The 18988-nt window shown below is 46.5% G+C and overlaps 1 protein-coding gene across 1 annotated transcript in view; it reads left to right on the forward strand.

Annotated features, from left to right (window-relative positions):
- Window positions 1-18988, forward strand: part of LOC144148886 (galectin-6-like) — a 105395-nt gene that overhangs the window by 64368 nt on the left and 22039 nt on the right. Inside the window, exons 2-5 of the mRNA XM_077680411.1 lie at window positions 10167-10255; window positions 12374-12581; window positions 12696-12824; window positions 15549-15637. Coding sequence (XP_077536537.1) covers window positions 10167-10255; window positions 12374-12581; window positions 12696-12824; window positions 15549-15637 — 515 coding nt within the window. The remainder of the gene's footprint in view (window positions 1-10166; window positions 10256-12373; window positions 12582-12695; window positions 12825-15548; window positions 15638-18988) is intronic.

Consider the following 18988-nt stretch of genomic DNA (forward strand, 5'->3'; position numbering starts at 1 on the left):
TTCGACTCGCGAAGGGTGTTCCACCCTCCAAAGGTGAGCCGATACATTACTTCCAATCCTATAGCGTGGACTCGTTTCGTTGAATCGCCGTCAAAAAGTTGTATATCGGGTTCGGGGGGGTTCCTCCTCTTGTCGAACTTTCGAAAAAGGGCCGGCTAGACCCGACACTTTCCGTAGGTCTGTTGGAGAGTTCTCGTTTCTTCGTAACAATCCTCACTGGTGAGATTGGTGAGATACCCGTTTATCGAACAGACGTCGAGGTTCCAAAAGCAGCTCGTGGCGTCAATCACTACGAGGGTTGTGATTCACGTTTTGCAAGTAGAAGGTGAAGTTGCAGAAGCGGCCGCTGGTGCTGGTCTCTACAAAGGTCGTAACTCGTGCGGTGCGTAGTTCAAGCGGTGGTTCGTCTGTTCCAAGATGCTCTTCTACACCATGCATCTGATGAGGGAACGAGAACGCGCAAGAGCCACGCGTCCCGACGTCCGCTCCTTCCCAAGCGGTACAGGCGCGGGAGTTCGATTGGCCGAATCGGGCGAGCATCACGCAATGCTCCAGAGATTCGCGTCAGTGTCCGGTACTGTGCCTCCGGGTCAGCCGGTCCGCATACAGGTCGTCAAGGAGCGAGTGGTCGTCACCTATCTCCCCGTGCCACACGAAAAGGCTGTGTTGGCTTCTCTCCCGCTGTAACGTAAGCATAAGCGGCTACTTGTTCGCTCTTTCGTTTCTTGCTTTATAAAAACGTTGCTGATTCCCGCTGTTAATTGAGTATGCCTGTGCTTTCGTGTAGTTCTGAGTGCTCAAAATCAACTGTAAGTTCCCCTGTGCCGTCCCCAGAAACTAGAGGGCGGAACATTGCACTAAACGAGTACTCCTGAATCAAGAGCTCGAATAGACGCTTTTTTTTTGCTTAATTTAGTGCTTGCTGGGTTCAAATTTTCAGGATTTTACACCCCGAAGCTGCACCTTTTTTATGAGGCGTGCCGTAGTGGAAGGTTTAGGATTAACTTAGACCTCCTAGGGATATTCACAGGCGTCTAAATTTTAGCAAACGGGCGCACTGTTTTTCAAGTGGAACATAACAGAATTTGGCAGAATGTTGAAACGAAGGCGTCAGACCTGAGAAACAAAAGCAATGCGCTCCCGAGATGCCTTTCACCCATATCCGCCGCGCTTCAGGGGTTTATCTTGGCCTTGAGATGACCGTTTAGCGAATTATTATAATGAAAAGAGGGGAAAAAATTCATTTAGTGAACAAGGGTCGATGTGGTTGATGCATGCGACAAGTAAAATATAGGAGGTACGTACTATCTTGATCACAGTTAGGGTGAACACGGGAGCGCGTGTCATTCCGTGCGCGGGAGCCGCCTGTCCGCGTTCCGGGTAACTTCACAAGCGCATCACATAGCCTCGTTGCAAACGAACTGCGCATGCGTGCGAAGTTACCCGGAACGCCAACAAGCGGCTCCCGCGCACGGAATGACACGCGCTCCCGTGTTCACCCTAACCGTGATCAAGGTAATACAACCCTGCAAAAAGCGGTTGTGAAAGCATCAAGAGTTTTTAAGCGCAAGCTTTCTTAATCAGACCGATGGCGTCCTGTCAAAAAACTCATGCATCTCCCCATAGACCAGTTGGTCGACAGCAAAGCTCTGGTAAGATCTCTGTACACACGGCGCGTGCGTGAAACCGGGCTTCCATTGCGCCAAAACGGTTATACTTGAAACTCAAGAAAAAGGAGTGTTTCTTGAAGAAAGACTACAATAGGGTACCTTTATCTCAAGAAGAAAGAGTACAATAGTACTCCTTACCAGAAGAAGGAGTACAATAGGGTACCTTTATGTCAAGAAGAAGGAGTACAATAGTACTCCTTACCATGAAGGAGTACAATAGGGTACCTTTATCTCAAAAACCACGTATCGGTGTACATTTAGATCGTCGTTTGCTTGGTGCGCGAAAGATCGCCGCATGGGTTCGTTCTTTGTGTGCTATTTCGGCCTTTGAAGCCCTTTTTTTTAGCTTCCCTTTTAGCTTTCGCATTTCTTTCAAATTTCTTCAAGAAGGAATGGTAATGTTTTTTTGGACAAGTCCAGCCATCGAATGAATTTTTATCGAAACGAAGAACAGAAAAAGAATGGCCGCACTCCCTTAAGTAATGTGTTCCAGATGCCGGAGTTCGCACGAGCTCGAGATCGAGCGCGTAATTAGTCATCAAACATCAATTACAACTCTTAAGCAAGCGTAGCTACATGCGCGTACGAAGGCTGTAATGGATAACAGCACCTAATAATGAGACAATGACGTTCGCGAACGAGGACTCCGCTGAGGCCGCCCTTTCTTAAAGATATGCACCATTTGTCAGCGTCGACAGAATGCCCACTGGCACTTGCTCGTATACCACAGCCTTTTCTTCGTTTGCTCTCCTTTCTGCTAATTTCAAGTCTAATTCGCGTCCCGGAACTAAAGCACGCGCTAAACTGCCGAGACGGTACAATGAATGACTACCCCATACTCTGAAGACAGACTGTCACCTAAATAGTACCGTCTACCAGACGCGAATTTTATTGTGCCGCAACGCTAGTGCGTACTACTTCAGGCTTCTCCTAACGACGTGTTTTCGTCTAGGGCAATCACGGGGCGCTCTTCGGTGAATAGCACAGTGCCTCTCTTAGAGAAAGGGACAAAGCCCCCCTTCCCGCTTCCATTAGGAGATTAGAAAGAGCGGCGCGCTTATTTTTGCCGCGGCGTTTCGAGATGAGTCGCTTACTGGAGAAGAGCGTTGTGGCAGGGGTAGAGGCCGCATTCCCGCCCGCTGACTGCTGCTTCGCTCTTGCGCAAAATCGGGGCCGAAGAAGAAAATCGCGTGTTCCGGTGCCGTATTGGCGGGAGGCTTTGCTTTAGGGAGCTGCCGTGCTGCGTGCGCCCGACACGGGCATTTCTGAAAGTTTCTTCTTTTCCTGGTTCCCCTGAAAAAAAAAAAAACGCTTAAAAAAACATTTTGGAGACAGAGAGAAACTCTTTATTAAAGAGGAAAGTGCAGAGAGGTTTGCCGACATCAGTTCGCCGGCATGCTACTCTGCGGGGAAAGGAGGAGAGGGAAAAAGGTAGTAGGTGTAGTGAAGAAAAGGAGAGTAGTAGCAGTGAAAAAAAAATAAAATATGACCCTTCTTCAGGTTATTGAGTTCAAAGGCTCTTGAGATGGAGGAACGACTACAATTTCGTGGACACAACAATGTCCTGGAGGAATTAGAATAGCGCGGAGAAGATTTTGCGCTGAGCGGAGGGAGAGGGCCATGGTCCAAGTACCAATCTTAATGTCAATGGTCCAGGGTTGATTGCCTCCACCCTGGAACATTTTGGGAACTATGTCAATCAGACGGAGGCTACGGCATCGCGGACAGGTTTAGAGCGACGCGGGGATTAGGTTGTGCGCGTTTCGGTAGACTAACGTGCCCCGTTTTGTAAATGCGAAACATCCTGCGTTTTGATGGAGGAGAAAAAGAAAGACGCCCGTGTGTCGAAATTTCGGCGCCCGTTAGAGATACCCAGGAGGTGTAGGTTGATCCGTATAGCCCGCCACTATGGCGCGCCTCATTAGCCTAGGTGAAACTTCGGCGGGTTGCACCCTCCCCCCCCCCCTCCCCCTTTCAAAAAAAAAAGAAAGAAAGAAAGAAAGAAAGAAAGAAAAACACTCAACGCAAACGTTTTTTACAAAAAAAAAAATGATAGGATGGGTGCGGCCGCTGACCGAATTCCTGCAGTGCAATTTATGGCGGGAAAGACAACAAACGCGGATTTTCGAAGTAGCTTATGATAACGGCGTCTAACATGAATTTTGTAATGCTTAAGAATCACGCGTTTGGCAACTTTATACGGGCGTCTTTTACGAGCTCTGCTTTTGACTTTGCCGCTCCTTTTTATGGCGAATTGTGGCTTTCTACTCCGTGGGACGTTTTACTCCTCTGGGCTACCTTTTTTACGATCGGACCTCATCTGGTGAAAAATCTTACTGTGAATGCTTTGAAGTAAAGTTAAAATAACCAAGTAGAGGGGGGGGGGGCGCAGACCATACAGTAATAAAACTTGGAGGGAAATAGTTCGGATAATTCATTTTTACATGTTTATTTCGTATTTGTTTTATGTTCCAGCAATAAACCCCCTCTAATAGCGAACGACTGCCGAGCCAGCGGTTAAAAACCAAGTCTTTGCGAAAAACCAGATTTAAAGTTCGGTTGATAATGTCCCGTAAAAGAACGCGAGTATGCTACGTGGAGCAAAAATTGCTGCGTACATGTTCACTTCCAGGGAAAGGACGCCCGACGTTGCTTAACTTGGTAGTCAATTTCGTATTTCGCGAGCCATCTCAAAATTCCGGTTTAGTTTAAACTTGTACCTTTAGTATAGCGCCATAAGATTCGGTTGATAGACAAATGGACGGGCGGGCCAGATTTTAAGCGTTTGCGGTAGTACTTGCCCGCAGAACGCAGTAGTACTAGCACGCAGCAAGAAGAAAATTAGCAGTGGCTTAGCTCGGCTATGCGAGGATATAAGTAGCGTGAGCTAAGGTTCAGCACCCGTACTCCAATTGGATTGGATTTCAATACAACGCAATCCAATTTAATCCAATCCAATCCAATCCAAATCAAATGCAACCCAAGCCAATCCAATCCGGTCCAAACCAATCCAATGCTTCTCGCGCTTGCGCAGAACGGCCCTTCACGGCACACGCGAAACCGCTCAACCTCGGCAGTGTAGCTTACGCTACAAAACGGTACTGCGGGGCCGTTGTATATGGGAAACGCTTTTTTTCCCCGGTCCGTCTGCGCTGATGTTACTACAAGGTCGTAAGCGCCGATTGTGTCACTCTTCCCGAGTTTTGTTCCGGCAACGCGAACGGTCGATTTGGACGGCAATCCAGGTGGTTTATTTCCGGTCGACATTGTGCGGCGGTTGGAGTAACACGAAATGACCGTGCCTATACGTCCCGGGGAATTTCTCTCGCTCAGGGAGGGCTCTTCGTCCATTCGTGAGGTAGTAGCAGAAGGAGACGATCAAAGCCGTCGACGTCTGCTGACGCAATCACCAGCGCCAGAAGTGGTAATCTTAATTCGACTCTCGGTTTACTGGAAAAACGCGCGAGTGGGGTGCAGGGTAGGTGTGCGGCCACGGGTTCACTCTGAAGCCCAAACAATGTCGTTTTTTAATGCCCGAAGTGTGCAGTAGTCAATGGATGCTGGTTCACGGATTTCTAAGGCCTATTCGCACGTGTCTCTGACGAGAAGACATACACGCTTTCACCCTTGGAGCATTGCCGCCACCTTGTGCTAGATTGGGAAATTTTAACGCTCTGTTGGACATTGCCTTTGTCTAACCCGGTGGTCGCGTGCATTTCACTTCTGTTAAAGCGAATTGGCTCGCGAGTTTACTTGGACATTATACGCGAACCAAGTGAGTAGGCGTGGATACGAAGAAGAAACGTATGAGGGCCGACATGATGTGTCAGTCAGTGACACAACGGATGCCAGCATTACACAGGAGTATTGCGAGAAAGAAGAGCAACGGAAGTGAAAGCAGGAAGAAGAGGAAGCAGGAAGAGATGCTGCGCGAGCTAGTCGAACGACGTGAGATCAGGAGCACGCATTTCAAGGGGCTCTGCAACCCTTCCGATAAACGCTTTCGCTCTTTCCTTCGCGTTTGGAAGCACTGCAAAAGCTGTAATTATCCCCAGAACGGAGCGACACTCCGTGCTTTGCTCTTCGCAGCAGATACGCCTTCCGTTTCTGCTTTGCTTTTGTGGCTTTCTTTTTAAAGGGGCTATCGGATGCGTTTACTGCTGCAGCTGAAGGAAAGCGGGCCAATAGCCGCTACAGCGCTGTAATGACGTCATTACAGCGCTCGAAGGACGCCAAGACCGGGAAAGAGAGAGAGCAAGTTTCTAGGTTATCTGATAGACATAGATTATTAATTTCTTGGCTGAGGTACTTAGTGACCCTGTATTCGAAGTGCTGGATGTGTGGGTTGACTACCTTCTGGTTAAAAAAAAAGTTGAGAAACGTGTCGCAGGGTCCTTTTAAACTTTGATTGAGAGAGTACGCGGTTCATGCCAGCTAAGTGCCACTCTATAGGAGGTCCGGCACGGCCGGGCTGTAAGTCCTTATTAGCAGCCCAACGTCGTCGGTATAGCCCCACCGCCATCGCTGACAGTAGTGAGTTCTGCAACGCCCGTACAGGTACATTTTACGCCCGAGTTACTCACGTGAAGGTATCCTGTCGGCGTGGCATAGCCGGTAAGGCCCCGGCTCTGCAATTGAGAAGACTTCTGTGAAGACTTAGCGCATTCTTACAGCCTATTTTTGGTTAGCGATATCAAATTGCGTGGGGTTTCACTTTAGTAGCATATAGCTAGCGCTTGCGTGATGCATTCTCATGTGCAATGTTGCGTGTACTGTGTAGTGTAGTGTGAAGCTTAGAATTTCACTTGTCGTTTTTTTTCTCCTTTTGAACTTTTCTTCGTTGTAACGTTTGCTGTGTCAGTTACTTCCCGATGGTTGATATAAACCTAGAGGGATATCCGAGGCTCTGAAATTAAAATTCCTCGCAAAACAGGAGAAAACAGTCGTAACATGCAGCTTCTCCAAATGCCCTGAGAGCAATCTTAACAATACCACCTCCACAACACCGTCTTCCCACCGACGGATCAAGTAATAATGTGATGAAGGCACTCCGGATAAGTGCACACGAATCACGAGGTTCGGTTGCTATGGAGACCTGGTCACGTGGACGTGGTGGGTCATGCAGGGCTAACGCGCACACCCGAGCTGTCACCAGAACGGGTACCCCTACACCCTGGCCAACCCATTACCGACCCCGCGAACCTGTCGCTATTGAACGAAAGACTGGCAGTGTGGAGGCGAAGATACAGAGGAGAAGAAAGTGCGAATACACGCCGCTCTCTAGGGTCTGGGCGGATTTTATTCCCAGAAGAGTTATACACGCCCGACCAACAATGCAAAATACGCATTTGAGAGCGGAAGGAAAGGTGATAATGCACCGAGGAATATATATATATATATATATATATATATATATATATATATATATATATATATATATATATATATATATATATATATATATATATATATATATATATATATATATATGACAGAAATAAAGGTTGGCAGTCAAGAAAACCTCAGAAAGCAAAGGGGAGGATGTGGTAGGTCATTGAAACAGATAAAGAATTAAAGAATTTGGAAAGACAGGAAGTGGAGAAAAATGCCCTCCAGGTGGGATCCGAATCCACGACCTCCAGAATCCAGAGTACTGGTCTGGTGCGATGACCACTACGCTACCGGCGGGGCTATTTTCCCCTCCATTTTCTTTATCTGTTTCAATGACCTACCACATCCTCCCCCTTGCTTTCCGAGGTTTTCTTGACTGCCAACCTTTATTTCTGTCTTATTTCAACGAGCCCCTCACTTCCTATTCTGATTTGTAATTCGCTATATATATATATATATATATATATATATATATATATATATATATATATATATATATATATATATATATATATATATATATATATATATAAACAATCAGAACGCTTTGTCCCAGATACGCTACTTCCGCGCTCAAATATGCGGGAGAAGGTGGCTTCATAGATGTGGCTCGTTTCTTGAACATGGTGTTTACGTCGAAGATTTTCAGCGTTGGCGTGTCTCTTTTCCGTTTTACCACGGCGCACCGGTGCAAGCCCTGTGAGGCTTATTTAGCTCATGCACGAACGCCCGCGCGAGAGAGTTATCGAGTGGGCTGCTACTGCATTAACAGTCTACACATTGCTTGGCGTGATTATTCTTGCATGCTGCTGCGTCTAGGAGCTCCTGCTGGTTGACCTTTTCACAGTCTGCCCGACTTGTTAGGAGCAGCCTACACTCATCGACCTATCCTTGCACTCACAGTTCTGTGAGGGCACCCTGCCGCCCACACTGGTGTGACGCGTTGAAACGGTGTGTGGGCACGCCGACGCGGGAAATCTCCCAAACGTGTACATATGCCACCTTCCAGAGGCCTCACGTGTCAGTTCGTCTTCTCGCGTGTTTATTTAATTTGAGCAATGCATTATCGCTGTGGGGACTTGTTTGCCTTTACGTGTGGCCGGGTTTATGTGGCACCTTTTGCAGCACACCTCTCTTTTCTGGGTGTCTTCCTTTGCTTTGTATTTTTAGCCCCCCTTTCACGTTCTCCCGAGCAGGTATGTGACGTACACAGCGGAACAGCAACACCATGGGCAGGGGTCCCACAAATTTTGTATTAACTGCTTAGGCGAAATTCACGGGAATCCTGCTGTGCACAGCTTACGCCCGAAGAACCACTTGCGCTCGGGTACACACACACAAAAACAAATAAAAAAAAGCGCGAGAGAAAGAAAGACACTACTTGTCTTTTACCTTTTTCGCCTTATTTTTTGTTTGTTTCTATTTAGTTATAAGTTCTGGCAGTCATCAGAGTAAAATGCACGCCACCGCTGTTTTGCGCGCTCTGCAATTCAGCATGGCGTTGTCAAGCCGATGCTCGAATATTCTAGTGGATCCAAGACAGGGCAACGGGCACCTCAAGATGTAATCCTCCGCAGGCACCTGTCCGCCTGGAGGTTGCTCTTGTGAAAGATTGATGCCACAGAGGCGAGCAAATGGGGTGTTGCAAAATGCGCCTCCTATACGGATTGGTGGGGCGCAGCGCAGTAGGCGCACTTGAGTAATGGACTCCACCTTGTGCCCGACCCCGACCCTAACCTTGGGGCGCCCAGCCCGGAATGCTTGAAGGGTGCCACTTCTCAACACACCGCACCTGCCAAGCTGCCGGGTTCTTGGCTGCTCGCTCTTCGCTCTTCTATCTTCGTTTCTGTTGTGCTTTTCAGATGGGGCGGCAGCTGCTGCCCGGCTCTTTCATTCTGTAACGTTATTAGGTTGGAACGTCGTATTTCGGCGCTGATCCTACGCGGTATACTGAGCTCTACGACGTAAACGTTGACAGCTTTAATTTTTGTGGTATTGAAAAAAAAGTGTGAAAAGAGGACGAGGCGTTCGCGTAGCGACGCGAAACCCTCAGCAGCGAACACGGTTTTTCGTTTCCCGTTAGGGTGTTGGTGACATTTACATGCCGCCGGGATATCTGCCTCCCTTTAAATTTGCTCACTCTCGTCGTAAGAGCAGAGGGGTGGTTTCGTTTCAGGTTTATGCTGTCACTTTTTAACGAACCCATACCTCCTCTCAATACCTTCTGTCACGATGTCCCATTAATAGGCGGGAGATCGTGACAGGAGGAGGTCTTCAGATGAGGTGTGGGTTCAAAGGCGGCATGGAGTAGATAGAGTAACTACGGTTGGATTGAGAATTGTTAGAAGCCTTCAAGGTGTCCTACAAAGACAGGAGGAAATCTCTCTGCACATGTTTACGTTGTCGTTGTTGGTGATCGCCTAAAATTTGTTCCTGTGATAAAGAAATTTTTCATAAAAGGTAAAAAATATGCCAAGTACTTAACTTGAGGCTTCAATGCACGTACTCCTTCGCTTAAAGTTTTTGTAAGCTGGCATCTATATGATGCGCGATTAAAGCGAGAGAATAACAGGCCCCGTCCAACTCCGCTTACTCCCACCATCCAGTTTGAGTGTAGGAATATAGGCCCATTTCGCTCAAAGTTTCTGTAGCCTGGCATCTATTTCATGCGCGATTAAAGTGAGAGAATAACAGGCCCCGTCCAACTCCGCTTACTCCCACCATCCAGTTTGAGTGTAGGAATATGTGTCAATCAAATCAAACAGCTTTATTTCCTTTGAAAAGGAGGAGTCCATTAATTGTCCAGCACTTTTATTGTGTCCATTCTTCGCGCGTCTTTCTTGTGGTATATGCCGCCTACTGAATCGCGGAGGAGCCAATCCAGAGTTTGCAAAAGTGGTCGCGCGCTGTATGAGTCTGTTAACTTGTACTTTATGCTCACGGTGTTGCTATAGACTAATGAGATCGTCTCACAGGCCTAGCTGCTTGCGCGCGCGAGCGAGCGGAATTCGAAAAAGCGCGCGAGTGTTGTCAATCTCGGAGAGCGGATTAAATAGCCTGTGTGTGTACATGTGCCATTGTTCCCCTTCTCCCGCTCTCGCGCAGCCGGTTCCATATGCCTGTCCTCTACCCGTCAGCCTTACCGTTGGGTCACAAATCTACATACAAGGACTGGTACCTGAGGTATCCCTACGGTGAGTACCACAACCGCCACTTTGTTGCCCCCCTTAGGGGGCCCTGAAAGCAAAATGCAGGTTTGGTTGATTAAAAATACTGCTTTGGCTCGGTAACAATGTTACCAATTTTATCGCAAACTTTATTTATTTATTTATTTATTTATTTTTATTTATTTATTTATTTATTTATTTATTTATTTATTTATTTATTTATTTATTTATTTATATTCATTAAGGGCCCTAGGAAAGGGACAATACATGAGGGGTGGGGATACGAATGTTTGGAAATTACAAAGGGTGATGTGCAAAAAACAGTGAAAACAGCGATACAAACGCCTGCGTATGCGCAGCACAAAAATGTGCGAATAGGCCCGGAATGTTACATAACACAGGTAGGATTCTTAACAGGAATCGAGTAGGTGCTAGTGCAGTGGCAAAAATCATTAGAAGCTACGCGTGAACAGCAGATACAAAAGGCCAACCGCGGAAATCAGTACTGGTATTCATTACACAGTATATAATACGGGTTGAAGTGGAAAAAAAGAGAGCACAAAAATAACCAACACAAACTGTCACTCGGGCTTGGAAAGGGTTGTTGGTAACTTTTTGAATGTTTCTGCGCCTTTGGTATTAACGATATTACCCGGTAAAACGTTCCACTCTCTAGCAGTCCGAATAAAGGACGACTGCACAAACGTGTCAGTTTTAGGGGAAGGTATAGAACCTGCTTGGAGTTGCTACCACGATCATAAGAGTGGGGTGTAGATGCTCGGTGGGGATGCATGGTAGAATTTGTGGAACAGAGTGAGTCTCGACATTTTTCGACAGTGGCTGAGGGGAAGGAAAGCGGCACGTTTTTTTTTTTTTTTTTTTTTTTTTTAAATTTCGTGACACTGGTGAACGATGAATAATTTGAGAACGCGCATCTGGTAGCGCGGTTTTGAATAGTTTCAATGTTTTCTACTACGTAATTCTGTTGTGGGTCCCAAACTGATGCCGCGTACTCAACTTTGAATCGGGTTAACGTGTTAAAAGGCCTGTATTTTTAAGGGGGTGGGAGCAAACTTCAAGGCACGCTTCGAATACCCTAGGGATCTATTAGCTGCAGAAATGATATTTTTAATATGGACTGACCAAGATAGATCACTTGCAACGTGTGCGCCGATGTATTTGTAGCAATTAGTGGATTGTAGGAAGGAACAACCTGGAGCGTAGTCGTGGGAAAATGGGTTGGGGCGTCCATGAAAGGAAAGTGATTTACATTTAGACACATTAAAAGACATTTTCCACATCTGGCACCAGTGTTGCACGGCTTTAAGGTTTTTATGTAAGGATAATGGCTGATGATGGTTGCATAAAGAACGCAGTGGTCTACAAATAGTCGGATTTTGTTAGTAATGCATTGCGGAAGGTCATTAATGTATATCAAGAAGAGAAAGGGGCCAAGTACTGTTCCTTGAGAGACACCGGAAAGGACGGAAGAAGCTCTAGACCCTGAATTGTTTAAAATGACGAACGCCTTTCTATTACTGAGGCCATTATTAATCCAATACAAGACGGACAGGTCAATGTTAAGCAATGAAGGTCAATCAAAAGTACAGTGGAGATTTTAATGAAAACTGATGAAACAGTGGCGACTCCCCGGCCACATTCGGGCTATTTTTAATGACGTCACCGAATATTGTTCGTGCTATTGGTGGCCGCCGACCCAAGTCATCGCCAAGAAACATTACTGGGAATTGTAGTCCTGCCTGTAGTTCCATTTGATCGCATCACTTTGATGCTAACGTGTGATTAACCGCCTAATAACTCTTTATAGTGATGGCCCGTATTAAGTCACTGAGTGAGCTTATCAAAGGCTAGTTATTTTTTTAACTAAACAAAGCTGTATTTTGTGTTTGTGGCCCATCTAAAGAGAACAAGCAAGATCAATTTGGATTCGCGTATGGCGAAAATGAAACAAAAGAGCCGAGCTGCGCACCTGGAACAAATTTCCATCAGATCATTCCATAATGGCAGTGGGACGTGTGTAACGTTTTGCAGAACAGGAATACCAACGGCTCGTGCCGTATCGGTTTCCGCGTGCGTTGTTTGCGTTCGCACTATTCACGACTCCATCGTCCGTTTCTTTTGCAGGTTTTCCGTTAACCTTCAGAGAGGAACTGGGGAGGCAGATCCCATATTCCTCCATATTAACCCGCGCTTTGAACCGGAGGGACCGGTTGTTGTCCTCAACAGCCGCGAGGTCAAATCGTGGGGTAGTGAGGAACGTGCGAGCCCATCGCCTTTTGCCCAAGGACGACCCTTTCTACTCGCCATCACTTGCTTCCCCCAGGGCTATGAAGTGAGTGCTAACCACCTCCTTATATCCGAGCGAAGATATTATTTGTACATGTCGATATAGCTCTCTGATTGTCTTTCTTTCCCGTTTCTTTTCCCTTTCAAACGCAAACTGCAGCTGGCGGTTAATGGGCTTCCTTTCGCGACGTTCGATTATCGACAAGGACTGGCTCTTGCCGATATCACTCACCTCACAATATGCGGGGACGTCCTCATCCGTTCTGTGCACGTACCTGTTCCGGAGATGGTGAGTGCGCTCCTCTTATTGCTCCTCCTTTCCCTCTTCCGCCCTTTGTTATTCTTCTCTTCCTATGCTGTCTTCTTCTTCTTTCTAAACGCAATCAATCAATCAACCAATCAATGAATGAATGAATGAATGAATGAATGAATGAATGAATGAATGAATGAATGAATCAATCAATCAATCGATCGATCGATCGATCGATCGATCAATCAATCAATGAATCAATCATGAATCAATCAATGAATGAATCAATCAATCAGTCAATCTAGTTCGTAAACAAAGAAACAACGAATACGTGAGGGACAAATAACCGCCCAAATCAACACAATTTAATTATTTATGATTTGATTGATGAACTGACAAATTTGGTATTATTTACTATATACAATTTATTATTTTCAGTTTAATAATATAATTGATGAATAAGCAGCATATCAGTCAACTGAAAAGTAAGTGGCGATCAATCAAAAATAACTTACCAAACCAACCAATCAATCTATCAACGAAGTAAGCAACAAATGAACCAACGCATCAATTCATGAACGAGTCGATTGTTTTGCAATTTATTCGGAAGGCTTTCTCTCCGTGTCGTGGCGGTGCAACACACGAGCGCGAGCACTGCTCGTGCTTACATATCACCCAAGACGCTGACTGCACGACAGATAGGGAGACGAGCGGCAATCTTCAGAACTCGGAAAATCACCCTCACAGGATTGATGAAGCACAGAATTCTAACGTTTTTCGACGCTTTCCCGCAACGGACGTAGATGTCGTATCAGATGGCTTGTCAACGCAACTTTTGAGAGGTCAAAAGACGACCTCAATTCTCGCTCGTCAGCAGTGCACCAGCGCATATATAGGTTCACCCGTAGATGTCAGTCAAAATTAACAGGGATGAAGGTGTACGGGAGTGCGAGGGGTTCGTGGGGGTGTGGGTAGACTCCCACACGCACGTACAGACGTGGTTCCGTCGTCCGCGTAGGGGCCAGGGCGTCTACCGAAACATGGTTGAGGCCCGCGGGCTGCTCAAGATGCCGCTGCTCCGAGACCCGGGCGCTCCGGCTCCCGAGCCGGGCTGTCGCTATCTGCTGGGCTCTCAGTATCGCTCGTGCGCCTGGTGCACTACTGTCCAGCTCTGCTACTGACAGGTACATGTAGCGACGTAGGCTGCACGGACCACGCGACTAGCTCTAACGACCAACTAAAGGCCTTTGACGTTCGGATAGGAACACGCCTGTCGAACCCGCTAACCACTACTACCTGTTTCATCGTCGTTGCGATATGATAACAATCCCGCCTCACTGCGAATGACACCACCCGCCTGGCACCTCCAGTGAGTGATACTGGTACGCTTCGGCCAACTGATCCGTTTAATTGGCTATCGGAGACATGTTGACATGTTGACGTATACGTTTTGCTCTAAAATCACGGAAATGGCGAACCGAAACGGCGACGTGCTTGGTTAAAAACTACGACGGCCGAGTGCTGTTGGCGCTCGGCAACCAAGATGAAGTGGCGTTCAGATTTACTTATTCCGGGCGCAGACAGCCGCCCAAGCGCTCAGCAAAGAGAAATTGCCGGATCCCACGCATTGACGGGAATTGTCGTAAAGCGAAGCCTTCATCGTGGCGTACCTGGGTGTAAACGGACTTGCGCACGAGAAACTTTGAAGGTCTCAATCTCCCAGGGGCCCAGGCAGAATCCGATCTAGTTGGGTCATAAGTGATTTAAATACTGGTCAGCCTAAATTTAAATTAGGACACAGATAAAGACGAAAGCGTTTGTGCTCCGTTTTTCGTTTTTGTCTGTGTCCTAAGTTAAATTTAGACTGACCAGTATTTAAACCCCTGGCGAAGACGACGCCAGCTCTAAGAGCAGATAGCGTGATATTCGCATGAACTGGGCTCCCCCCGGCGGTTTGCCGCAGGTCTCTTTCCGGCCGGCCTGAAAGCGAATGGCTATGGCCGCTGCGCCATCGCGGTGAATGAGCTCTCCGTACACGCCACGCCGCATAGAGTTGCCGTGGTTTTCCGAGGACGAAGAGAGACTAAGTACCGCAAATTAGAGACTGAAGGAAATTGTTTGGCAGGCGTGACAACAAAAGCCGCCACTTTTAAAGCCCCTGTCTGAAGCACGTCAGGCGCACGTCGAGCTATACTTCGGCAAGCATTAAATATTTCATGTCCGTCCAGCGCTGCAGGTGCATCTCAAATCGCAAGAAAAAATTGAGTAACGTTTTGTATTGTTTCTTATCTACCCATCGTTCTTTTAAGGTTCGGAGAAGCGTCGTCTTTGTATATAGACATACCTTCAATAGTTTTTGAACGTAAGCACAACTCTTCTCGTGTTGACTGGTTTCCTTCTTATTAGCGTCTGATACGACACTGTGACAAGCGCCACGTCATGATGCAAGTTATGTTGATGCTCGCTTATGGAAGCCCTTCTCCATTTTATTCATGTAACTTGCAAGAAAAAAGAACGTCTGCTTTTTCACGAAAGGGCGATGTTTAGGACCCTATAGTGTTCAAAAAAAAAAAGAAAAAAAGAAAGAGTTACCTGCAGTGTATACTTTTGCAAGACGTAAACTAAAAAGTTCTGAAAAGAGACATTTTCCACCAATTATTAGATGAAAATATGGCGTTTCCTTGAACAGAAATGTCAATCCGTAAGCAGCGCACCCGATATGTTCTCACTCGCATTTTTCTTCACTTTTCTTGTTTTTTACAGCCAAAGTGCATACGCTGCCTTATACCAGAACAGGCTAAGGTTGGAGACATTTTCACACTTAGAGGGCAAATACCGCCGTGGTCCGAGAAGTGAGTATGACGTTTGGTTGTATTTACATGTGTTTCATTCATTCATTCATTCATTCATTCATTCATTCATTCATTCATTCATTCATTCATTCATTCATTCATTCCACTCCTTTATACAGGATTAATTTTCTGGTAAATCTAAGCACACAGTGCTTGTAAAGTGACCAGGCGGTTAGCGAAACAACACACTTGAATTAAATTTAATGAAAAGTATCACAACAGAACGAAAGAAAATCCTATATACACGGAACAGTTCCCAGTGCATGCTAGTCTATTTTAACAATGTATCTTAATTTCTCAGGACGTATAGGTTTTCGTTATTACTTTTTTATACAAGAGATATTATTATACTTCTTAGCCGCATCATATCTTGTCAGTTTCGCGGAGGGGGATAATTTTGAATGGCCTGAATTTACGCAACCCAATCATGGCAGAACCTAGCTCTGAATTCCATTTAGTCTGTAAGTAGTACCGTTGTAAATGGTCAAGCATCCATGCTGTTTTCCGCTCGGTAGGCAAAAAGAGAATGGTGATTAGTCATGCGACATTTTATTTGCGGATGTGAACGATCAGCTTGAAAAAAAGAACACCTTCTGCGTAAGGCACATTGTGTTCATAAGGGGTTATGAAGAGAGAGAGAGAGAGAGAGAGAGAGAGAGAGAGAGAGAGAGAGAGAGAGAGAGAGAGAGAGAGAGAGAGAGGGGGAATAAATACAGACAGACATACATAATAAAGAGAAAACTACGAGGTGGAGGAAAACAAACGCAACCAATGGAGGGGGAGAGATGGGAAAGGTAAGAAAAGACAGTGACGACAAAAACTGATGACAATACGCATATATTGAAAGGAAAGCAAAAAATTACAAACCTCTCCTTCTGTCAAAAGAAGGGTTGCGAAGCTTGTTCGCCACAAACTGTCACGAAGGTTTCTTTCCTGTTCTGTTTTCCATCCGCATATGAATGTTCGAACACTGTCTTTCAAGATTCATATGGACGCCTCTCAGCTGTTAAAATGCTGCGCTGTGCTTCTTTCTTGGTTTCGGTCCCATATAATTACCTACGCGAATGGCGAGCGTTCGAACTGAGTCTGCACCATAAATTCCTTGCGAGACTTCATCGCCGTCGAGGCCGTGTTGGCAATAGAGTTCGTGAAGCCACTGTTTACTGCCTTCACCCGGTATAACGGGTTTAGTGCCCTAGGCTGTACTTTACGACAAATGCGTCTCACAACTCGTTGTCGTCCGGCGCCGCTGGCATTGTTTACGTCCTCACTCCGGAATAAAATAGCCGCTCCAGTTCGACCTGCAAAGGCAATTTCGTTGTTCGTTGACGCACAGAGTTTGCACAGAAGTGCAATCGATGACGTTGTCCCTCCGAGGGTATACGACGAGCACGAACCGGGCAGATATACGTCTTTTTCGAAGCGACCTCGCTGCTGTCAACAGCCAAGTTTAAAATATGGCGGCAAAAGGTCGCCACTCGACGAGATTAAGACAAAGACTGTTAGAGTTAACCGCGTCACCTAAAAAATGGAGCAGGAAGGTCGCCTTTGGGGTTGGCGAAGTAACTGACAAGGCGCGTTCAAGTGGACCGTGCCACGTGAATAAAAAAATTTACCATAGTCACACATACGAATCTTTTTTTTTTTTTGGTCCTTTATGGGTTGGTAGCCAGCAAGGGTGTTCACCTCGTGATAACTTTTAGTTTTGAGGGCGCAGTCCCTTAGGTGCTCAGGGCTGCCGGCGTCTCCTGTCGTCGTTATCGTTTCATGTAGTCAAGGTACTAAAACACCAGGACACTCGCTTTCCAACGCCTCGCGCTGGAACGTAACGCGCACTAAAATAACACATGTACTGGGGCACTCGTTTTACAACGCCTCGCGCTAGAACGTTTCAACTCCGTAGGCAAAAAGGGCGTAATAAAAGAGCGCACGGGGACACTCGTTTTCCGAAGCCTCGAACTACAATCATGCTTCTAAGGCACGAGACTTTTAAATCAAAGACCTTACAGCAAAGACTTACCTCTACCCCCTCCCTCCTCTTCACCCAACAGTTTCATCTCCGCTGGCTGGCCTATATACTGCATGCTTCGCGCCTCCCCAGGCTTTACGTTAGTGGAGAGGGCCCGGAATTTTTAACTGCTAGAGAGTTGGAGCACGAAAGCGCGCGGTGACACGAGGCGGTGCAGTGAAGCCCACAGCATGATGGTTGAGCTTCTGGCGTCACTGTAGCTTTGAGGGAACAAGAGAAACGCATCTCTTTCACCGAACATGTCAAATGCATTCACGTTATCACCCTTATATTTATGCAGGACTTGTTATTAAACTTAAACGTATCCTGCAATAAGAACTAGTGACCATCGGACAATCAGTGCGCCTAAATAGAGTACGAATAATTCCTTGAAAAAATAAGTACGTTTCGGTAATTTAGGGTGGATATCATGCTAATCAAGCTCAACACTGCGCAACCTACGCTTGAAAGTCCCGCACATGACCAGACGCACCCCGTATTTTATTTCTATTCGGTGATTGTTTCGGTTTTCCTCTAACGATGACGCAAACCCGGGCCACTCGGCGCCGTCCAAATGAGAGGACCATTGGGCGCGCGCTGCACGTTGAGCGGTCGGAATGCAAAATTTAAGCGGTTGCGTCATACCACTCACTGATCTCTGGGACGGGGCGCTGCCCGGTTTAATGAGGGCATCGTTGCAAGCTTGCGAAATACTGGGGTCAGCCGCACCGAAACACGGCGCTAAAGTCAACAGGGCTACACGCTGAACACAGCGAAATTTTCGTAATGGGGTATTGCATATAAACTCCCCTTCTCCGATTATTATTTGGCTGACCCGCAAAAGTTCTCCCTACATAAACTACAGAACCAGTATTTTTGTTTGAGTTTCGCACTGTCGGGAGCCATCGCTAGAGAAATATTCATTTTCATGCAGAGAGAATATACCAAGTGGCTCACGCGTTGAGGCGCCTATCGTTATTAAAATTGAAGCACCCGAAAAGGACGATGCACCGGAACATAATGCAAGTCCCACAAAAACTCCGCCGCCTTGGTCGCTTTGCTTTGTTAATCATGTAAACGGCGAAGGGAGTAATATCAAGCAGCGACTGTGAAGCGTGCGGTTTTCCATCGCGCGTATATCAATATGAAAATTTTTGAGCGTCAGCCCTCACGAATTTGGAACCCATGTAAAGGAATATTCGGTTTTCTCTGCGGAGGGCGATTTTCTCTTGCCGCGGAAGACGCGCGCGAACTTTTAAAGGTCACGTGTTCTTTCAAAATGCTGGCGGGAGAATTTTGGTAAATGCGCTGGGAAGGCTACTGACCTTTTGCGGCTACTTAGC

Source organism: Haemaphysalis longicornis, unplaced genomic scaffold (genome assembly GCF_048455015.1).
Source record: "Haemaphysalis longicornis isolate Haplotype H1 unplaced genomic scaffold, Haemaphysalis longicornis Haplotype H1 scaffold_8, whole genome shotgun sequence".
Classification (NCBI taxonomy): domain Eukaryota; kingdom Metazoa; phylum Arthropoda; class Arachnida; order Ixodida; family Ixodidae; genus Haemaphysalis; species Haemaphysalis longicornis.